Source organism: Dermacentor albipictus, chromosome 2, assembly GCF_038994185.2.
Source record: "Dermacentor albipictus isolate Rhodes 1998 colony chromosome 2, USDA_Dalb.pri_finalv2, whole genome shotgun sequence".
Taxonomy (NCBI): Eukaryota; Metazoa; Arthropoda; class Arachnida; order Ixodida; family Ixodidae; genus Dermacentor; species Dermacentor albipictus.
Window position 1 is genome coordinate 71,867,722 of NC_091822.1, and position 24,073 is coordinate 71,891,794.

General features: G+C 46.7%; 1 protein-coding gene across 1 annotated transcript; it reads right to left on the reverse strand.

Annotated features, from left to right (window-relative positions):
* Positions 1-224: 224 nt before the first annotated feature.
* On the reverse strand, positions 225-23,796 carry LOC135908251 (monocarboxylate transporter 5-like). The gene is made up of 5 exons (XM_070532912.1): positions 23,778-23,796; positions 20,827-21,111; positions 18,524-18,667; positions 4,338-5,354; positions 225-1,809 (listed from the first exon to the last, which is right to left on the reverse strand). The coding sequence occupies exons 2-5, from the start codon at positions 21,056-21,058 to the stop codon at positions 1,610-1,612; spliced, it is 1,593 nt and encodes a 530-aa protein (XP_070389013.1). The 5' UTR covers positions 21,059-21,111; positions 23,778-23,796; the 3' UTR covers positions 225-1,609.
* Between the last annotated feature and the right edge of the window lie 277 nt (positions 23,797-24,073).

The window sequence follows — 24,073 nt, forward strand, 5'->3', positions numbered from 1 at the left end:
TAATGACTAATAATGACTAAAAGTACTTGTAATTACTAGTAATGACTACAAAATGACCAATGTGACCAATTGTAGTCGAGTAGGCTTTTGCCGTTCACCCCTTAAGAGAGATCGTAAGAGACCTGGTAATTTTTTACGAACACATCCATGACGTAGCTCATTGATTTTTATTTCGTTATAGGAATAGTGCCAACACAGGGCACAACAGCCATGAAGTAGCAAACGTGGAGTGTTTTTTTTCTTTATTGCACAGAATTTGTAAGATATTCGAATATACTTTGCAAAGATTTGAGAATAAACACCTAGGACCACACCTAAGTGAAATCGCAACTACTCAATATGTTTATACAGATCATGCGCACGAGTGCTCAGACGCCTTGCATAGAAAGCGTTACACCTCTCTAATCACTACGTCGAATGTGAGTATTTAATTTACAGAGGGAGAGAGAGAGAGAGAGAGTAATTAAACTTTATATTTCTGAAACTGCTCGACCATTTCCCTTGGTACTCGAAAAAACCAAACAAAAGGAAAATATTTTCGTTTCCCATCGATGCTCCTGTTTCAACCACCCTGTCAAAGTGTTTCCACTCCCTGAAGTGGTTGCAAGTAGATACAAGTTACACAGCTGCATACAGCCATATACAGTCTCGCCGAGGACATTAGCCAAGTACTTCACGCGTGCTGTAGCTGTGCACAATAGAGAAAAGACAGATTCGATCAAACGCGCCATTGGCGCATGTTTCGAGTCGACAGAGAAGGCGATGCTTCAAGTATTCGAGGGCTATAAAGAGCAGTGAAAAGGCAGAATTTTCTTTTTTCCCTGTAACTACAATCTTTGTCTTATCGACAATGAAATTGAAAGACCTTTCAGAAGGAATGTGAAAGAATTTCAGTAGCCTCCTCACATCTTGAAAACTGTTCAGACGTTTCATACATGATAATCGCGTTTTAATTGCTCGCGTATGACCATTTATTTGAGGAAACTTGAGCTCCTCGTAGGTATCGGGTACACACGAACACACACACACACATCATCCGCTTTGAAATTGGAGAATCTCATAATACATATAATTTTTTTTCTCTCTCATACGTAGGAAGATGGCGAAATAATTGAACCGCGGCAGAGAACATCAAGTTCTCTTCTGCTAGCGCCGTAAATTAGGTCAGGCGTACAGGCACCCGAATGTACACACCGAAGGAATATTATTCACGAAACTAAGCATCAACTCGTCCATTCACATTTACCCGATCAACAGCCGCCACTTTGCACACTAACGATCAGCTGCACGCAGATAACACACATTTCTTATTTGTGTACGCACAATAACAAACACCTTAGCGTTCCGCAGAGCAACTGCAGTTATCTCGTTGGCAAGAGCAAGTGGAATATGTAGACGGTGCGTCTTTTTCTCTGAACCGTAGTTCATCTTGGAGCGGCAACATGATGTTGAGCGCTGTCGTTGAGGCAAGTGCGTGTCGCAACGTTTTCAGCTTCTATTCTAATGGCAGTATTGAAGCCGGTGCGCGTGCGACCGACGCGCGTGCACCAGGCACATCGGTTGCGGTCAGCGTAAAACGCAGTAGGGCCGAAACGTGTGACCTTTACATTTAGCACCTCTGCTCTGAGTGCGCTCCGCTGCCGATTGTGACCTGGGTCAAGGAGTTCTCTGACGACTGTGATCCTCTTCGTCTTGCGCGCGTCCAGTCAAACACAAGGAACATGCCGAACACAACAGCGACTACAGTGTTCAGAGCAGCGAGCATCCTGTAGAATCCATCGTACGAGCCCATTGTATCACGGAAGAACCCTGCAAAAAACAAAACAAAAAAGTTCACCGACGGCTCATGACTGCGCTAAAGGCACCGACGAGTGTACGTGCACTCACATAGCACTCTGCAATTTTCCTTTTTTTTTTCGGCCGGTTTATCCCACGCGCGGCGAACGTTTTTGACTGTGACCTGATTTGCGAACATCTACGGCACCTTTGGACACCAATTCTGCGGGTGAGAACCAAAAATTCCACATCTTACGGGCCCGGACGTGCACGTTCTATGCCTAACGACGACAAGGCAGCTGCGGCCGAGCCTGTGCATGGTTTGCGCCCGAGCCGCAGATGGCCTGGCTAATCGGGAGACCAACGAGAGACAGCGCGCGGGTGATGCGTGGGTGCGATTCAGAGCAGCAGCCTCAGAGAAACTTCCGCTTATGCAGTGCTTTATTTTGACGAGCTGTCCGCATGCTTTATCGAACGCGTCATAGGCGAAGAGACGGCTCGCGCTACCCTGGCGCTACCTTGGAGCGATCGTCGTCATAGAAAGCCCGGTACACACTAGCGGTAAAATGAGCGCAGCACGGCCACCGGCGTTAACGCAGCTGTGGTGGTCACGTAACAGCATGAAAATGTCGCCTCCTCTTTGTGGGTGCGAGCTGTTGCGCGCTTTTCCCTATGTCTGCCTGCAGGTCGGCGTTGAGTTTACGTTCTTCATTTTTCGTGTTTGACGAAGATGACACCTTTGACAGTGATAATAATCATGATCATTATTATGCTCTCCCTGACTTGGGAATGCGGCGTCGCCGCGTTCCAAAGTCAGGGAGAGTGAGGTGCAGGGTGTCGCCTCCACGTCCTTATATTCGGATTCATGTTCTAGTACATAAAGTGGATATGGCGCGCTGTCTACAAAAATCTTTCCATGAGGACGTCTCGGTTTTGACTCGTCGGGGTAAGTAACAATCTCAAACCATGACAACCGAAGCAAGCCCGAACGAGGCCAAACCAAGCAAAACAAGGGCGCGAAAGAGCTGACACGTACAGACGACAGCATGGAAGAAGCAGTCCGGCTGAGACCACATACGAGTACATATCGAGCGGTCGGGCGTGTCTGCATGACACTAGCTTCCTCCGCTCGCGTCCTTGAAGAGGCCCCTCTCATTGGACTCCGCCATTCACGGCTCGCGCCATTGTCTCACGCTCCACGTTCGCTCTTTCTTCGCTGTCACGCTCGTTCACTTTGTTACGCCAACACTCATCGCAGGAACGGTCGCCTACAAGCTGCGCTCTCAAAACACACGAAGAGCTGTAAATCATAGCAGCTTTTCATAAACTTAATTAGGGTTACAAAATTACCATACCCATTTGAAAGAACAAGAAGCATGGTGGAAGCCGTTCAAATAAAGTATTACTGTGAAGAGAGCGGCGTGCATCTTTTGACGTTATACCCGACAATGCGCAGCGCATCAAATCAACCTTCACGTTTTGTTAATGACTGTGTTTCTCGGTTCCCTGTGGTTTCCATATGCCATAGCCAGTTGGCGTAGTCCATCCAATACCACCTAGTTTTTCGTGTGTGATAAAATCGGGAATGCGACGCTGGAAACAGTACCTGTATTCATTGAGCACACCTGGAATTCGAAAATAGGGTACAGGTTCGTCCTGAAACAGCGCCACGGTCGCTGTTTGTGTCTCCGCTTCTCCGAAGATTAGTTCACTTCAGGACGATACGAGTACAAGGAAGTGGCTGACGCATATATATATATATATATATATATATATATATATATATATATATATATATATATATATATATATATATATATATATATATATATATATATATATATTTATATATATATATATATATCTGCGCGCTGCGCACCCCAAGCTGGCCCAAGCACCACTGCTTGATGTAGGGGTGAACTAAATGTACGAGGAACAAATACATCCCGAATAGTATTTCGAGGAACATGCGAGGATAACAATATGGTGACTAATACCAGAGCAATACAATCAACGGTGATGACAATACGATGACTGCCAAGTGCCAAATGCACAATGAATAATGCATAGACATAAGGCAGGCTTAATCAGCAGGATACATAGTGATGATCGCTGATTATACTAGCCGCTCTTATTGTTAAGCAATTTGTGCTTTCTTTTTACGGTGCGTTTGTCCTACAAAGAGACTTGCTGTTTTCGTTCGTATTTTAAATATTGCTCTTGCGCATCACCACTATTCTGCGGTAGTTTGTATAACCATGCGACAATGTAAATATACACATTCCTATATTGCTATTGCAATTACAAGTCTACAAATATGTGCTAGAGACCAATTCAAACCCATGACATTATTGTTGAGCTTTCACTCATGGAAGAAATTATTCGGTGGCGTAAAATGTTCTGCATTTCTTCTGCACGTTTGTGGTATCTTATTGCGTTAAAAGTAAACATACAACTCTTTTGGTACATTGAATAAAAATATCAAAAACATTGTGCCGAGGGTGACGTGGAAAATATTGTAGAGAAGCGCTCAGGCTGTACTTCGAGATGAACATCCTTACCGATAATTGAAGCACTGCCGAGGGAGACCGGTATCATGACGAGTCCATACAGTCCCATGCACGAAGCCAGCCGGTCAATGCCCATGTACTGAGCCAAGAGGATACCCCTTATGGCCGATGAAAAGCCGGTGACGGTGGTCTCTACAACACGCACTGCAGCAACCTCGCTGAACGACGACCCAATGTGCGGCATGATCAAGGCGCACATGGCCTCGAGGGCATAGGAGCTAGCGAACAGCGGCAGTCGACTCATCGGAGCCCAGTCCGACAGCGGCATGATGAAGATGCGACCAGCTAGATGACCCACCGCGCCCAATTCGATTAGGTGCGTTGCCACGCCCACGTCGATCCCTTTGTCAACGGCGTAATCGACAATGGTAGTGCTGAAAGATACTCCGGAGTAGTCGCCCGCCACCGTTGCAACGAGGAACACATAGAAGGCGGGTGTGCGGAATACGGTGGCGGCGAATCGGCGAAGACCGCGTAACGATGCGCATGTGGAGCTCTCGGAAACACCCTCTGAGGGTTGTTGCTGAATTGAATGTTTTCTGGCCGGAAGGACTTGTTCGGCTGGCACTGCTTCTACGAAAGCCCTAGGGCCCGATTCGTTAGAGTTCTTTCCCGCCCTCCATGTCACAGGATCGTTCATGCGACTGAGGCTGACTGTGGAAGGTGGTTGGTGTTGACGAACTTCCAGTCCACGTCGCGCGTCGACGGACCTTGTCCGCATCCACCGGGGACATCTAGGGGCCAGACTTTTCAGCACTTCAGTGTTGACAGGACGAGGATTTTTGAGCAGCATGCTCAGAGGAATAGCGTGCAGCAGGAGACCTCCAGTCATAAGCAGGGTGCCGTCCAGAGCGTATATTGTCCTCAAATGAGTGAGGAATGCTGGGCCTATTAGGCCGGATATACCCCATGCGATGAATGCGAGCGTCAAGGCAGTACCTTTGTACTTGTCGAAGTGCATAAGGATGTAGATAGCGACGGATGCCATAAACATGCCGAGGCCGAGTCCTGCGCAAAAAATAGAAGAAAGTTGTAGCACGCGAGAAGTCGAAGCAATATTGCCTGCATAAGGCACTCACAGGTTTGTATAAAAATAGCTGAACAAAGGCATTGCTCGTCCACGCTAATATTGCAAGATCACTACTTCTACCTTACCATATAAAATGTACTGTTGTGACATAAGGGTCCGTATGGCCAACCCTTTACTGACGTGAGTGCCGTGGTAATGAGTTCGCATCGTCCACATTTACATTCCTACATTTTAACTCTGTTTACCCTCTAAATATGTGTCTAACATGTCCTTCAGTACGTACCCCAATGAGGTCTCAGCAGGGTATCAAGTCTACGACTTGCATTTTGCCACTCGCTTTAATAAAGATGGCGCCCTACTTATGGATGAAAATTTCTTCCACATAAATCCCAGTAGCAGCGTTAATGTACACTGCCTGCGATGGGGTCCAGGCGCTGTATAGCAAGACTTGTTTCTAAATTACTTATGTTAGACTTATTCAGAAAACTTCGTTTAGGTAGTGTGTAAAGGCTTGTGAGCAGGAATGTCTCTAATGTCCATCTTCTGCCCTCATATTGGTTTCTTGAGGAAAGGGCAGATTTCAAAATACTGTGGCGCGTAGTTTTCCTGAACCTATGCTGCAGATCGTATAAGGACGGGCCGTCAAGTAATCTAACAGATTACCTACCTGTACACAATCTTTCATCAAATGTTGATTATTCGAATGTTTTCACATTATAGTTAAAGCGAACAACCACAGTGGCAAGGCGCATGTTAGAGAATTAACTGTCTATGAATGAACTTGTACCCAAGAAGAAAACAGCACGATAACGAGCACACGCAATCTGTGTGCTGGGCTATGTGCTCTCTCTCTCTCTCCTTCCGTCTTTCATCCCCCCCCCCAATCCCGCTCCCATTTGTAAGGTAGCAAAGTGGTTGAGCTAAACTGGTTAACCTCCCTGCCTTTCCTTCTCCACCTTTTCCTTCCTTCCTTCCTCATCTGCGGGTCAAGGTCGTCAGATATTTATGACTTGTGAAAAGATCCAGAGCAATTGCTTGTGTCCGCTTTTCTTCAAGAAAGCACAACGCTAATCGCGTCGCGCATAAGATCTGATTACACAAAGTTCGGCGGCTACATAGGCAGCAGATAGCATCAACGATAACGTTCTGGAACGCTTCGACGCATACCTTGCGCTGGGCGATAACGTTACGCTGTTGGTGCTTGAAAAGGTCCCCGGCAATACGATGAGCAAATGATAACTTATCTACGCTTTACAATATAATACAGTGACACCTTCTGAAAAATAAAAAAATGCTAAAGGAATTAATATTGTCTCCTGAAGTATATTTTCCTTAGTGAGTGTCCGTATCAATTACGCTTTTGGCACCTTCATAAGCGGAAACATACTTGGTACCTATTGTCAAACAACTTTATTTTATTTTTATTCTACTCGCCGTGGTTGCTTAATGGCTATGGTGTTGAGCTGCTAAGCACGAGGTCGCGGGACCGCATCCCGGCTACGGCAGCGGCATCTCGATGGGGGCGAAATGCGAAAACAGCCGAGTACTTAGATTTAGTTGCATGTTGAAGAACCCGAGGTGGTAAAAATTCCTGGAATCCCTCCCCCCCCTACGGTGTGCCTCATATTCATATCGGGGTTTTGGCACGGAAAACCCCACAATTGTTTAAATTATTATTCTAACTTTTCGCTACGCTTGCTTCATTGATTATTTTTACAGGCTACTAGTAAAATATTCTAATCTTTCCAAGCAAAACTATGATTTAACAGAAAAGCAAGCCACGTACTACAACTGAATGTTCCACAGGAAAAGTGCCCGCAATATGATTTTGGTAATACGTTTCGTTAATTGTTATGCCAACTTTGGTCCACTAAAATGCTCTAATTTGTGTAGCAAATATTTCGGTATCGTGAAATACGCTCTTTCATACAACTGGAGGGATATGAGATTTTCCTGCCTACACATATAGCATGCTGATGCCTGTGAGTGCGATGCTAACTATTAGATAGTGATCGTGAGCCTTTCCTGATATGCCGCTTAGTCTAAATTTTGTGGCACCAATCATGTCAAGCGAGCTCAATATGCAGGAGCGGGTGACGTGTGAATCTCATAGCATCATAGCATATTAAGAAGAAAATAAGGAAAAAAACCTAGAGGCACCTTTAAGCTTCGCCATTATGTGTGGAACGAGATAGCTTTATCGGACCCCGTTGATGCCGACAGCAACGACGGATATCCTGCGACATTGGGCCAGATAAAACCAATAATGGAGCGGTCCTGATGGCAGTGCAGGGCAGCGGAACGCCTCATCGATTCGCAAGGTAGAGGCTACAAGCAGTGACTCATCGATGCTTCACACCACCGTATCAAGTAAATAAAGGTCTGTGTTTGAGTTTCCGCGGAACAGAATTTTGTTTTCTCGCATACTCAAATTCCTATCCGGTGCTATCATGTCTGTAGATTGTGTATAAGACGCAAGTTATAAATTTTTTATCGCATCTTACTTTGAGAAATTAAATTATTTCAGTGACGCCTCGGCGGCACGCAGAAAGCCTGCGGGGTTGTGGTTTGGGATGGCTTTTTTTCTGAATGGCAACGCCGGCAACGCTGACACCGGATTTTCTGCGAGACGAGGCAATTAGCACTATCGCGTTAAAACGGAGAATGCAGAGCAGCATTGTCTCGTATGATTCGTGCGTTCAGTAGGCGCTATGGACATGAGCTTGCTTTCCAATTCAAAGTTATTTACTATTGTCTTATGCACAGCGGCACATTTTTTGAGCAGCTTCAGAGTTAATTTTGTGTCTCCCTACATATTTTGTACTTGATACACACGACGCAGTGACTTTGCTCGGCGATGCGAAGCTTTCGCAGAAGTTCACCTGTCGAAGCTAATATTTTGCATTCATGTTTTCTTTATGGTTAATATACCTGTATAAATAAGTCCCGTACACCATTTCATGATATTGTTACGGGGAGAAGAGATGTTTAAAATACATTTACAAAGTATTTACAACGCGTTCAATGGCATACAAGCAAAACAAGATAGAAGCCAGTCCACGCGACATCAGCGAGCGTCGTCGTCTACGGTTTTGTCGCCAGCTTCGTCTCAGGGAGCGCTTGGGAACATGACGACTGGCGCGAAGACACCGCACCGGTGCTGGCAAGGTCGTCTGAGTTATTTTTCTTGAGGTGGTCGACGTGGGCGACACCGCAGAAAGGTCTAGACATGATGGAATAGAGAGGTGTGGTTTCATGTGTGACGTCGGTCACTTGGCGCAAGACAAGGCACGAGCAATACTAAGACGAAATGTCCTCTTCGCAAAGGACAACTCGCCGAGACAGTGCCCAAAGAAGGACCAGGTCAGCGGGGCTGAAGTGGGCATTGCGGTGGCGAGCATCGTAGATGCGTCGTTGCTTTTCCTGCGAGGCAGCAAGGTGCGGCCTGTAATCTAGCAGGCATCTGCAGCTCTGAAGATGGCGTGATGGGTGTATTCTGACGACGGGTCAAATACGGCGGGAAGGAGTGTGTCAAAGGGCAGGGTGGGATTTCTTCCATGCCAGCGATAAAACAGACAAACACGCGCAGGGTCATGTTGGGAGGAATTATAGGCAATAGTTACGAAGGCCACAGCGGCGTCCCAGTCATGATAGTAAGCAGAAACATAGCTGACAAGCGCAAGCCTGATGGCTCTATTAAGACGCTCTGTGAGGCCGTTAGTCTGAGAGTAGTACGCCGTTGCCAAATTATGTTTTGTAGCGCAGGAGTGAAAGAGAATTTCGGAGAACTATTGATATCAAGTAACGCCACCGGTCCTTGAGGAACTGTCGAGGAGGGCCGTGGTGAAATATAGCGCCTTCGAGGAGGAAGTCAGCGACGTCGGTTGCACAGCTGGTTGGGAGAGTCGGCGTGATCGCGTGCCAGGTCGTGTAGACGGTAGCGACTGCTATCCACTTACTTGCGCAGGCAGACAGCGGGAAAAGGCCAAGAAAGTCGAGATCAACTTTAAATAATGGTTCCAATTGTAAGTCAAGGGGTTGGAGCCGGCCAGCTGAGAGTACTGTAGATTTCTTGTGGCGCTGGCATTGCTCGCAACAATTGACGTAACGGCCGATGGAACGGAAAACGCCCGACCAAAAGAAGCGATGCTGAACACGGCCATACATCATAGAGGCTCCGAGGTGACCCGCAGTAGTAATATCATGTAGCTGTGCGAGGAAAGTTTGACACATATGTGTGGGACTAGCCAATAGCAGTTCAGCACCGTCAGGGTGCCTGTTTTAATGGCACAAGACGCCGTCCTGCAGGACAAACATACGCAGGGAATGGGAAGATGTCTTAGAAGTCAGCCGGAGAATGAGTATTCGCAAGTAAGGGTAATGGCGTTGCTCATCGCTGATGTTCTGAAACGCGGTAAGCGACAGCAGGCAGGTAGACTCGCAGCTGTTGGGGAGCTCTGGTGGGTCTACTGGATGGCGCGATAAGTAGTCAGCATCTTCATGTAATATGCTTTGGGTGTGCTTACGCACAACTGAGTTTGAGTACTCTTGAGGTCCTAGAGCCCACCGATCGAGGCGTCCAGTAGGATCCTTTACGAATGGAAGCCAGCATAAGGCATTATGATCAGTGATAACTGTGAATTGCCGGCCGTGCAAGTAGGGGAGAGATTTAGCCGCAGCTCAAACGACAAGACACTTGCCTTCAGTAACTGAAGACCTCCGCTCCCCTTGGGACAGAAGATGGTTAGCGTGCGCAATATAACTGATGCTACCTTGCTGGCGCTGAGCCAAAACAGCACCAAGTACATGGTGGGTGGTGGTGGTGGTGGTGGTGATGTTGAAGCAGGCGGGGTTAGCCTGGCATACATAGCCGGCAATTGTTCCGCCTGATCCTCCTTCGAGTTGAGATCAGTGGTGTGTCACCAGGTGTCGATGAGCCCGTGTCTCGCAGGAAGGCTATCAGCAGTCGTTGCGCTCTCTTCCTGAATGCCGCGGGCCCTCCGGGGAAAACAACGTCTTCAAAGGTCCTGTGCGTGAGACCGCTTTTTTGTAGGTTGTCGACCCTCACTTTTCTTTCTGTGTCAAATTGAGGGCATAGCCAAATGAAATGTTCGATGTCGCCAATGTCACCACAGAAAACACAGAGTGGGGAAGCGCGAAGCCCAGTCTTGAATAACCAAGCTGGGGTGTACGCGGAGTCGGTCCTGATACGGTATAAAAGCGTCGCTTGTTCGCGTGTAAATCGGTGAGTCACACAGGATTCGTGTGGATTCTTGAACATCTCTCTAAAGTGAAAGCGGATTGTACCCTTAGGGTTTCGAAAAGATTTTGGAGCTTTCACATTTGGGACACATGACAGCGCTAGGCGTGCAAGGGCGTCAGCTTCCTCGTTTCCATCAATTCCTGCGTGTGATGGAATCCACTGAAACCTTATGTAAATCCTTTGCTCGGTAGGTCGTCGATCAGTGCCAGAGACTGCCTTGTAAATTTCTCTAGAGGTAGGCCCCTATGTAATCTCTGTAATGCTGACTTGGAATCCGTCAGCACCACGACATCTCGTGCAGAAAAGGCCCGTAGTTTCCGCAAAGCCGCGGTGATTGCGGCGCTTTCTACTGTTGTAGAGGAAACTACGCGATCAGTCGGCCAGACCATGACACATCAAGGGATGGTATGCAGAATGCCGCTGCACAGCTATCTGTTTGTGGGCACACCGAACCGTCTGTGTACACTTGTAGATGGCTTTGAAAGACAGTTCTCAAGTGGTCCAGCACAATGAACTTGGCTTCGGCAGTTGAAATGGTGCGGTTCGTCGGTAGGTGGTGTACATTGAGGCTGCAGGTAACGTCCGGAAAAGACCATGGCGGGTCAAGGCGACTTCGTTTAGGCCATTCCAATCCTAAAAGTCGGAAGGTATTCAGCGCCTCATGGAAATGTGAGCGAGTTCTTGCTCTTAGCCGCCGGAGAAGCGCCGTGCCTGCGCGTGACTCGCCCAGCCTTAATAGCTGCGTCAGCAAGGCCTGAGATGCCAAGAGGCGGAGTGGAAGAGGCTCTGCCTCATTAGTGACTTTCTTGTTTGAAGCCGCCGTTGGAACTCCCATCGCCAAGCGAAGTCCCTTTCTGTGCACTGCCTCCAAGCGCTCGAATTGACTCGATGACGGTGATATCAGAGGGAGCTGCTAGAGAATGCGGCTTGTTATCAGTGCAGCGTTCAGTTTAAGCATGGATATAGGATTGTTTCCCCAACGTATACCTGCTAATCGACGAAGTGCGTTGATTCTTTGCACTGATGCAGCCACAACACTTTCGACCGCACCACGCCATAGCAGCTTGTTGTCGATGGTGACGCCCAGGAATCGAACATGAGTTGCACGCAGAATTGAGTGCCCTCTGATATTCAGCGTCAGACTTGTTGACTTGCGTCTCACTCCCGAGAAAAGCATGAAGGCCGACTTTTCTGCTGATAAAGATAGGCCAAGCGTCGATAAGTGGCGATCGATAGTGGAGATTGCGGCCTGGGCTATTGGAGCCAAATGTTTGTGCTGGTACCCGGAGATCGAAATGCAGATGCCGTCTGCATAGACGGACCTTTTAACTGCCGTCCGACCTACTTTCAGGGCATCTGGAAGGCTGGCCATGGCAACGTTAAAAAGCAAGGGGGATAGGACACTTCCTTGTGGGACGCCGAGGGAAATTCGTCGCTTGTCACTCATTATACTTCCGAGCTTAACTTGGACACATCGATCACTGAGAAATTCATGGACGAATCGAAGAGCATTTCCCGAGACGCCATGGCTCGGAGTCCGTTGATGATGCCTGTATGAAGCACACAGTCGTATGCCTTGGCAACGTCCATAAAGATGGCGAGTGTGCAAAGACCGTCTGCGCGATGGTGCTCGATATGGCTTAGTAGCTCCAAGACACTGTCCTGGGCACTCAACCGTAGACGAAATCCGGTCATACATGATGGCAGTCTATTTCTTTGCTCGAGATACCATGTTAACCTCGTACATATTAGTCTTTCCATCAACTTTGATGCGCATGATGTTAGCGATACTGGCCGGTATGAGGTGAGGATTGCAGGATCTTTTTCGGACTTGAGCACTGGCACCACCCATGCTGTCTTCCACGCTTCTGGGATCTCTCCTGTGCTCCAGACGTGATTAAATATGTTCAGAAGTGCTCGTTGTCGTTTATATGGCAGATTTGTCAGCATCTGATTGCTGATCGAATCGGGACCCACAGCACAGCGTCTTCTTAATTTGCTAAGCGCCAAATCCAACTCACGAAAGGTGAACGGCGTATCCATGGTATGTGATGCTTCAGACAACAGAGGGTTCGATACTCGTGCTGATCTGCCAGATGTGTATACGTCTGCAAAATCTTCTGCAAGGGTTCGCAAATATTTTTCTTGCCTGAAAGCAAGTGCTTCGAATGGCCTGTGCAGGCGAATCTTTCCTGATAGGCTATTCATTGCTCCCAATATCCTTGTCATGGGAGTAAACGCCGATAAACTCTCACAGAAAGCAGCCCATCGAACTCGTCTTAACCTTTTTGTGTGACGACGGATGACAGCGTTTATCCTGTTGTATTCAGTTTTCGCAAATGGATTGCCCGTTTATCTCATTAGTTTTCGCTCCGCTCTCCTACGCACTGCGCAGAGGTTCTTTAGTTTCAATTCAGGAGTAGGGAAATGATCTGGCAGTTTCAACATTGAGGTAGCCACCCTTTTGCTCCGCAGCATATCTGCGAACAACTCACCAGGGGATTTGTCCAACGCTTCTCTGTATGTGTCCAGCGGGTCACAGCACAGAATTGTCGCCCAGCAGTGTGAAATCCGGTAATGTTCGTGAAGATCGGAAAGTGGTCACTGCCCATCCTGTCTGGAGCCGTTGTTGACGATACGACAAGGTCTGTAGAATGGATCACGAGGTCTATGGCACTCCATGAATCTGGTAGTCTGAAGAAAGTCGGTTTGCCATCGTTCGCGATACATAAGTCAGCAGCATCCGCTGCTGTGACAAGTTCCTTGCCTCGGGAATCTGCAGTTTTATCTCCCCAAAGCGAATGATGTGCGTTAATTCGCCACAGATTATTATAGGAGAGGGGCAAAAAATGCAAAGGTCCTTTATGAACGCCTCCATGGCGACCTTCCTGTGCGGACTTGTATACACCGACACCACACTGAGTTTTCGTTTTCCTAGGCACACTTGCACAGCGGCGACTTCCAAGGAGGTAGAACAAAGGTCTTGCACTGGTAAGATGACGTGAGGTATTTCCCGCCTGATGAATATCATCGCACTTCCATTTGAAAATGATGGCATACTCGGATTTCCATGTCTGATGTACCTCGGGATTGTCCTTCCATTTGGGAGACCGGCCTCCGAGAGGACTAGAATTGGTATAGGTATGTCTCGAAGGAAAAGGCTGAGTTCAGAAAGACGCTGTAGAACACCGGCGCAGTTCCATTGCATTATTAAGGGCACTTTTGGACGATGGAATGGACCAAGTGGGCGAGACATTGCCATTATGCTACTGAGTGTATGTGTAAGTAGAGCAGAGTATTACTGACTCAAGGGCTAGCACTGCTTCCAGCATATTCTTCGTCTAACTAGCAGGCATCTTCGTGACGTGGGAACGTAGTGCCGTGGACAAAGCGCGTATCACATGCTGGCAGTTTTCCTGCTGACTGTTGCCAAGTGGTACTTGAGGTCGGTTTACTGCGGCCGCATTATCGCTGGCATTGGTGCAAACTTCCGTTGGGGCGGTCGCGCAAAAATGAGTGAAAAGTGGTGGTGAGGTGGGCTGCACTGTCAGGTCAGTGAACGCAGTAGCTTGTTCCAAATTCCAGACGAAAACGGCGTCATTCTTGAGAAGATCTATGAGAGGACGTGCAACGTTGGCGAAATTGCGTACGAAGAGGCGTAAGTACGATCAGAGGCGCACAAACTTCTAGCGTCGTTGGCACAAGTCCGTACAGGAAAATTCTTGACGACGCGACCTTTTGAGGGATCAAGACGGACGCCGGAAGAATCGATGAGGTGTCCGAGTACTGTAAGTTGTGGGCGGTCCAAGTGACATTTCGATTAATTGAGCTGAAGTTCAGCCTTGCTGAAAGGCAGAAAGAATTGTCCAAAGACGTCTGAGGTGTGCGGCGAAAGTTGGTAAAAAGACAATAACGTCATCTAGGGAGCACAGGGAGATTGACAGCTTAAGGCCGTGAAGGACACCATCCATCACGCGTTGAAAAATTTAGCCGGGGCATTACGTAAGATGAACGGTATCAGTTTAAACTGATAGAGGCCATGAGATCTAACAAAGGCTGTCTTTTCACGGCTGAAGTAGTCAACACAATCTGCCAGTTCGGGGAGCGAAGGTCTTTCGAAGAATAATATTTTGCACCATGCAAACAATCGATTGCGTCATCTATCCGCAGCATTGGATACACGTCTTTCTTTTTTTGCCTTGCCTTGTTGAAATGGTGATAGTGGACACAGAAGCGACAGCTGTCATCCTTCTTTCTCACGAGTTCGACCGAGGAAGCCCAAGGGCTCCAAGAATGCTCGCAAGGTTGTGCCAGGATAACGGTGGGTGTGGGTGGCGACGTGGCTGAAGCATTCTCGCTTTGGGCGGGCATTGCGATGCAGCCAGGAAACACCCGCTGCGTGAATCTGGCGTGCGACAGGGAGAGCCCGCAACCTCCACCAAAATACTACGGGGAGAAAAGAGGTATTAGCTGCATTAATCAGGTATTTCTAACGCGTCCACTAGCTTATAAGGCGGGAAAGATGGAGAGACAGTCCGCGCGACATCAGCCAGAGTCGTCGTCTTCCGTAATCTCCTCAGTTTCGCCTCTGGCAATCCTCGATAACATTATCATGGTTATTTCGGCCTACCTCATATGCCAATGAAAAAAGCCGCCTTCGTCCACAGAAATTCATTAGTCCATGATAGAATCACTAACTGGCTTTAGAAATATGTGCGAGGTGAATCATCATCATCAGCAGCTGCCTAGTTACACCCACTGCAAGGCAAAGGCCTCTCCCATACTTCTCCAACTACCCCGGTCATGTACTAATTGTGGCCATGTTGTCCCTGCAAACGTCTTAATGTCATCCGCCCACCTAACTTTCTGCCGTCCCCTGCTACGCTTCCCTTCCCTTGGAATCCAGTCCGTAAATGACCATCGGTTATCTTCCCCCCTCATTACATGTCCGGCCCATGCCCATTTCTTTTTCTTGATTTCAACTAAGATGTCATTTACCCGCGTTTGTTACCTCACCCAATCTGCTCTTTTTTTATCTCTTAACGTTACACCCATCATTCTTCTTTCCATAGCTCGTTGCGTCGTCCTCAATTTCAGCAGAACCCTTTTCGTAAGCCTCCAGGTTTCTGCCCCATATGTGAGTACTGGTAACACACAGCTGTTATACAATTTCCTTTTGAGGGATAGTGGCAACCTGCTGTTCATGATTTGAGAATGCCTGCCAAACGCACCCCAGCCCATTCTTATTCTTCTGGTTATTTCATTCTCATGATCCGGATCCGTGGTCACTACCTGCCCTAAGTAGATGTATTCCCTTATCACTTCCAGTGCTTCGCTACCTAGAGACTGTTAAACATTACTTTAGTTTTCTGCAGATTAATTTTCAGACCCACGCTTCTGCTTTGCCTCTCCAGGTCAGTGAGCATGCATTGCAATTCGTCTCCTGAGTTACTAAGCAAGGCAATATCATCAGCGAATCGCAAGTTGCTAAGGTATTCTCCATGAACTTTTATCCCCAATTCTTCCCACTCCAGGTCTCTGAGTATTTCCTGTAAACATGATGTGAATAGCATTGGAGAGATCGTATCTCCCTGTGTGACGCCTTTCTTTATTGGGATTTTGTTGCTTTCTTTGTGGAGGACTACGGTGGCTGTGGAGCCGCTACAGATATCTTCTAGTATTTTTACATATGGCTCATCTACACCCTGATTCCGTAATGCCTCCATGACTGCTGAGGTTTCGACTGAATTAAACGCTTTCTCCTAATCAATGAAAGCTATATGTAAGGGTTGGTTAATCAAGTGGCACATTTCTCTACCACTTGATTGATGACCAGGCGGAATCTTGCCTGGTCCTTTGGTTGTCAGAAGTCTAAGGTGTTTCTGATTATATTTGCGATTACGTTAGTAAATACTTTGTAGGCAACGGACAGTAAGCTGATCGATCTATAATTTTTCAAGTCTTTGGCGTCCCCTTTCTTATGGATTAGGATTAGGTTAGCGTTCTTCCGAGATTCCGGTACGCTCGAGGTTATGAGGCATTGCGTATACATGGTGGCCAGTTTCTCTAGAACAATCTGCCCACCATCCGTCAACAAATCTGTTTTACCTGATCCTCCCCAGCTGCCTTCCTCCATTGCATAGCTCCCGAGGCTTTCTTTATTTCTTCTCGCGTTACCTGTGGGTTTTCGAATTCCTCTATACTATTCTCTCTTCAATTACCGTGTTGGGTGCCACTGGTACTGTATAAGTCTCTATAGAACTCCTCAGCCACTTGAACTATCTCATCCATATTAGTAACGATATTACCGGCTTTGTCTCTTAACGCACACATCTGATTCTTGCCTATTCCTACTTTGTTCTTCACTGTTTTTAGGCTTCCTCCATTCCTGAGAGCCTGTTCAATTCTATCCATATTATAGTTCCTGATGACCGCTGTCTTACGCTTGTTGATTAACTTAGAAAGTTCTGCCAGCTCTATTCTAGCTGTAGGGTTAGAGGCTTTCATACATTGGCGTTTCTTGATCAGATATTTCGTCTCCTGCGATAGCTTAATGGTTTCCTGTCTAACGGCGTTACCACCGACTTCTATTGCGCACTCCTTAATGATGCCCATGAGATTGTCGTTCATTGTTTCCACACTAAGGTCCTCTTCGTGAGTTAAAGCCAAATACCTGCTCTGTAGCTTGATCCGGAATTCCTCTAGTTTCCCTCTTACCGCTAACTCATTGATTGGCTTCTTGTGTACCAGTTTCTTCCATTCCCTCCTCAAGTCTAGGCTAATTCGAGTTCTTACCATCCTATGGTCACTGCAGCGTACCTTGCCGAGCACGTCTACATCTTGTATGATGCCAGTGTTCGTGCAGAGTATGAAGTCGATTTCATTTCTAGTCTCACCATTCGGGCTCCTCCACGTCCACTTTCGACTAACCCGCTTGCGGAAAAAGGTATTCATTATCCGCATATTATTCTGTTGTGCAAACTCTACTAATAACTCTCCTCTGATATTCCTAGAGCCTATGCCATATTCCCCAACTGACTTGTCTCCACCCTGCTTCTTGCCTACCCTGGCATTGAAGTCGCCCATCAGTATAGTGTATTTTGTTTTGACTTTACCCATCGCCGATTCCACGTCTTCATAAAAGCTTTCGACTTCCTGGTCATCATGACTGCGTGTAGGGGCATAGACTTGTACCACCTTCAATTTGTACCTCTTATTAAGTTTCACAACAAGACCTGCCACCCTCTCGTTAATGCTATAGAATTCCTGTATGTTACCAGCTATTTCCTTATTAATGAGGAATCCGACTCCTAGTTCTCGTCTCTCCGCTAAGCCCCGGTAGCACAGTACGTGCCCGCTTTTTAGCACTGTATATGCTTCTTTTGTCCTCCTAACCTGACTGAGCCCTATTATATCCCATTTACTACCCTGTAATTCCTCCAATAACACTGCTATACTCGCCTCACTAGATAACGTTCTAACGTTAAACGTCGCCAGGTTCAGATTCAAATGGCGGCCTGTCCGGAGGTGAATAAGCTGTCTTAAAGAAGTTGTTGCGGGTTTCGTGCAAAAAATTATGAGATGATCACGGGGCACGTCGTGCTGGTGGGTACCGGAATAATTTGTAGCCGCTGCGGTTTATTACCGTGCCACTCAGCTACTGCATCAGGGATAGATTACATTGTTTTCCCACTGACTGCTGTGTACTTTGCAACATGGGTCTTATTGTACACATGGCAACATAATAAGGCACGCAAGCTTTGGTACAAGTGGAGGGATGTCGAATATCAAAATAAAATGGCCACTAAACAAAACTTAAACGCACTCTGGTGCTAATACTTATCAGAACAAAGTGCATAAGGGTTTATGTATCGCACTGCTTACCGTACATGACACCAAGACTGATGGACATCCAGATGACCTCGCGGGCGAAAGACGACGCAATGACCCCGAGTGACGCTAGCAGTGATCCAAGAATGGCGATGTTAGCGACAGAGATTCGTCGCTGAAGTGCAGCCACTAGTAAGCCTAAAACAAGTGGGAAAGGTAACCTTGACAACTGCACATTTCAAACAGGGCTGAAATCTTTTAATCTACTCTCGGGCACTCGATCTTAATTGAAAACTAAGATTTTACTACACAAATAGAAATACATCTGAGTAAAATAATAATTCTAGTTTTAATCAATAACCAATTTTCGTTTAAATCAATAATCTAAATCATCGCGTTAAGCGTGCTATAACATTCCATAAGCGAATAAAATGTACTTGGGTGCGTATACTTTTTCGCTCTTGGGCGATGGCGTAGCTGGTAGTACTTGTTGCGTCGGCTGGATCACAGAATTTATGTGTGCAATACGGCAGGAAGCATGCACATTCGCATGAACACCATAGTCGCTCAATTGTGTAACTAAGGCAAAAGTTTGAGAGAAAGGCGAAGCATTCTACAGGAAAGCTGTATTGCGCATAGTTGGCGTACCAAATTTTCATGCGGCCTTCAAGTGCGCACTGCTTCTGAATAAACTCGCTTGCACTGTGGTCTTGGTAAATGATATAATAATGGTCAGTTATGTAGTGCGCCTTCTAAAATACCTAATATTTTCTGGCATAATCGTTTTCTTATCGATTTCCGCTTATAATCTGTAGCTGAATATGCGCTATCTGTGGCAGAAAGAATTCGCATGCTCTTTTCAATTAGTAAGGTTGGTTTAACACAGGTCTTCCGAAACTTCTGAGAACACACGAACGTGTGAGGCTTCAATAATGAATATGTTCATGAATTCCAGCAGTTCTCTACTGTTTTCATGTGAAAGCATCCCGAAGCTTACCAAAGACGCATTTGTGAACAGATGTATGTTAATCGCGAATGGTGAGCTTCCAAATATGCCTTGTTGCCATTAAACTCAGAGCAACCCTTTAAGACTGCGTTTAAGGGTCACCTCGTCTTTTCCCTGTTTTACAACATCGCTTGATCCAAGTGAAAGAGCTTGTGCACGATGCCTTCTGAGCATCTGACGCACGACGTCCGACGCTACTTTGAATGCGTAGGTGGCGAAAGTGTGTCATTAGGGCTCCAGGCGGAGTTACATGCGCACGTCCGCACCCACGTGCACAGATAGGTCAGCAGACACGCGAAAACGGACCGAGGAGCCTCAGTGCCAGCCAGTGTGCAAAGCCAGTGTGCTGTCGGGGATATGCCTCGACGGAGTGGCCGGAACGCGCTAGGATTGCCGTAGCCCGTAAATGCTGATTCAGTTATACTACAAAAGACATTTCCTAGTCACTGCTAGCTTTACTATCATTATAGGTATCCGTGTTGCCGGACTTGTTTTCTACAGAATTACTCGATGTTAAAAGAAGTGATACCTAAATATCCTCGTTGCAACAGATAGATGTCATCAAAGACGCTATTTATTTATTAAACGAAACCTATTTTCTTAACCACAAGGTAGAGCAAACCGCCGCAGTATCGCCATCTTGAGGGTATGCCAGGGCATTCACTTGGTGATAATTGCGTGACTCATGTACATTAGACGGATTTTTCCTGGAGCCTGGCACAGAACACTTTCTGAATAAGACGTTCACAGATGTATTCTAATCGGACAACTGACGCATCATTCACAGCAAACCTGTACAAGCGAGTTTTCACACCCTACGGAAGTACAAGGGGTGCGTTAGATTCGCTAGCTCGAGGAATGGCTCAAGCCTAGAATAAGGTGACAGTTTCAGCGTTCTAGCGCGGTCGTGACCGGTTGTTCATAAATGTGACGGCTTCCACGCAGGCTGAGTTCCAGCATCAAACCATGAACCTTTCACCTGTGCTGTCGCACAACTTACATGAAATTCACCGGGCCACTGATATAGCGTGACGTGAGGAAAAAAAAATACGTTTTTCTGGTTAAAGCAGCCGCACATTCGCGTTGTTGTCGATTAGCGTGTGATATAGGAAAGCTGTCTTATACTTCATAATCGCAGTTCATTACGTTCCCACGTGAATTCCGGGGCTCCGACACACGTTAAGTGGAAGTACCGTTACATATTAACCGCGCTATCACGCGGCGCTACACAAAAATGGCTGTGACAGTCCCCTTGACACTTTCGCTGTACAAAGAATAGACAGGAACGAATGCGTTCCCGATACATGCATGTTCTCGATACATGCGATACATGCCAAACATGAACACGTACCCGATACATGCGTTGCCATGGTGAGGGAGTTCTGAGGCCACGAAGCTCGCTCTCGGCTCACGTTGTAGTCATCCACGAAGAAGACGAAGAGAAGAGCCATGTAACAAGATGGCAGTGTGATGAGCAACGTGGACAGGGCAGCGAACACAGGAATTCCCCAGCACTTATCCACTGGGAGTTCATTTTGGCCGACTCCCTCGGAGCGCCTTAAGGAAACTGGCGTTGGTGACATTAGTTCAGGCGAATATTGTGAGAGCGGTAATGCAGCCTCCTTAGTCGCGTCACCTGGAAAACAAATGTATTGGGACAGCCATTAAACAATCATCGTTTCCATTGTGAATTTGCGTATTGCAGTACCTGTAGAGGTGTGCTTCAGTTGTCGAAGTCGCGTTACTTCATAAAAAATGAGCCCTGAATAAACGTAGCACCAATATGTTAATCCAGCATCGGCAACGCTGAACCTGAGTTCTAACAAATGATTCAGGACTATAGCCGGCAATGTGCAAGAGCAAAATTGAAGATTAAAAAAAGAAAACTTGCAGTTTCTCCCAAAAGTCGAAGAATCGATTGCGATAAAAAATTAGTAGACAGCTATACGAAGCAAGGATAGTCGTTTTATCGGCCGTATAAAGTTATAAACATTCGCTTACTCACTGCAATAACAAGCACAGTGTCACGCGCGCAGCGTTACACATGAACACATCGCGATCGATGACCGCGAAAGCTCGCTGCCAAAACACTGCATTGAGGAATACGCAGCAGCAGCGAGCGAACTGAACGTCGAAAGCGCAGCGCATCCGAAGCTACCGGCACTCGGCGCATACACTCTCTCCACATCGCAGGTAGCTTTGAAGAGCGCGGGCGGCCGCACCGTAAGCAGCAGCTGCCGGAGCAGAACGTCCCCTCTCCCTCGCCTTCCCCCTGCGCCTCACGTGCTGCAGAAGACGGCACGCTTCCACTCCGCCTTTCTCCCTCGCGCTCGCGTGATTGAGCCGCGCTCGTCGGCTGACTCTCGCAAGCTTTCACTCTCACATACAGCGTACGGCGCGCGGTGACGATGTGTTTGCGTTTGGAGTTAATATGGAACATCGCAGCGACGGAGGCAGCACAAATTCGGTTGGAGTGTTCATATAATTCCGCAACAAAATAAAATATTAATTGTGGCACTTTTTGTTGCTAATTATGAGACACGCAGTAGTGGGGGACTTCGGTACATTTGTCTAACTCAACTACTCCCAAGAGACTCATCATGATATGCAAACTTACAGAACAATAATTTAATAGGTTTGAGCGCATTTGACCAGAACTTTACTGATACTCCTAAATGCAAAGAAAAGCATACAATCATTGCAATGTACCAGTATGAATCTATGGGGTCGAAACAGGGAGGGCAATGAAAAAGCTTGAGAAGTTAATGAGAAGTTAAGGCTTGAGAAGGGTTAGGCGTAATGCTAAGAAACCGGAACACAACGGCACCGGTTAAAGAGCAAATGGGGATAGCGGATAGTGCAGTTCACTTAAAAGAGGAAAAGGCTTGGCAGGCCATGTAGTGCATACCATAGATAACGGGCGTTCTGTTAGATTTACACAATGGGCTGCAAAGAGAACGCGGGCGCAGTCGAGGGGGCCAGAGAATTACTTGGCGTGATGAAATGAGAAAACTTGCAGGAATAACTGGGAATCAGCTAGCGCAAGATAGCGTTATTGGAGATCGCTGGGAGAGGCTTTCGTCCATGGGTTGATGATGGAGTTCCAAGTTTGTAAATAAGTATACTAACGGTATTGATGGAGCATTGAGCAACTGCTATTTCTGCAGCGTTTCTGTTACAGTTATTACAGTTACGCGCACTGAGGCTGCTGTTGCTATTTCTACAACTATTACTGTAATAACTTATTCAGCTTCAAGCAGGTTAGTGGCGAGACACCAAGCATAGGCCTAAAGGCTTCCTCCTTGGCGCCACTTTAAAGCAATATATGTTCAACACTCGAGCCGTAATTTAACGCTAATAAAGTACGGTTGCCAGAAAAGCTTATAACACTACTATTGGAAGTTGAAACGAAGGAAATCGAGTGCCGTGCCTCAGATCATCTGGTCAGCGTTGCAAGAGGAGGATCTTCCTCGACGGGTCTCCATCATTTGTTCTCCTCCTGCTTCCTCTTGTATAACACTAGTAGTAACATAAAAATAAACATTCAGTAACTAACAATGCGACATTCTGTGGACCATAAACTCTCATCCGAGTAGCTCCACTAATCGTCCTTGAGATATAAATGCACTAATAATCTAGGCAAGAGGTCAAGTTGATTCGTCGAATATTCAGGCGATTAGCCATATTCAGTTGCTTCGCATAGGAAATCACATAAACTGCAAGAAAACATTGCCATTCGTGGGAATAAATGCGCATGCAATAATTTCTTATTGGTGCAACACACATACATTTCTATGGGTTATTTATTCGTGCAAGCTTCTCTGCTTACTATTAAAATTATGTGAATTACTCATTTTCTACTGCTGCATTCGAAGTATTTTCTTACACTGACATTCAAATAATGCAGTGCACCAGAGAACAACTTCTTAGGGAGTTACGAACTCTCATTTTTATAACGGCACAAGCTCGGCTTTTTCAAAGAAGATAGTGACTCCTTAGCCCCGGTATTAGTCCTACATACGGATCCATCTTGGATAGGATTGCTGCTGATATCTTCAAATATTGTCAAACGTACGCTGCTACGATCGTTCACTGCTCACACACATCGATGTTTACATCACACAAAATAAACCAGAATACACAGATTTTAGAGGAACCCTAGTTTTCTGACAAGCGATGTGACGGAAAATCAAACAGCATCATCAGATCCAGCAAGAACATTTTTTTTTGATTTTATTAAAATTTTTAACAATAAAAAACTGTCGATGCATTTGCTATAAGCAGTCAATGCTGGCAACTTACTCCTATCCTTCACCGCTTGCGGTATGTGGGAGTATTGTCTGTGCTCGTACGAAAAATGTGGCGAGGAACATTGAAGCCGCATGACGCTGCGGCTCACCCTATAGAAAGTGACAAAGCGTAGGCGTTAAGAGGTGGCATGGTGTTATCCCCCGCACCCCTCCCCGTGACGCAGCTGCGTACCAGTGGATGGGCTGACTCATCACACGGCAGGAATGGCGAGGACGTTTTCTCACGTAACTTAGATTCCTACAAAAAGTGTCACTGCCGTGTCACATACACGAAAAATACGATACCAG

What these genes read in the sequence shown, in the direction of transcription:
- LOC135908251 (XM_070532912.1), bottom strand. Translation starts at nt 21,058, where the DNA reads ATGTCACCAACGCCAGTTTCCTTAAGGCGCTCCGAGGGAGTCGGCCAA. An exon ending in CAGTCTTGGTGTCATGTACG is followed by an intron (nt 5,355 to 18,523) that starts GTAAGCAGTGCG and finishes TTTTTTGCGCAG; the next exon opens with GACTCGGCCTCGGCATGTTT. An exon ending in CGGCAGTGCTTCAATTATCG is followed by an intron (nt 1,810 to 4,337) that starts GTAAGGATGTTC and finishes TGTTTTTTGCAG; the next exon opens with GGTTCTTCCGTGATACAATG.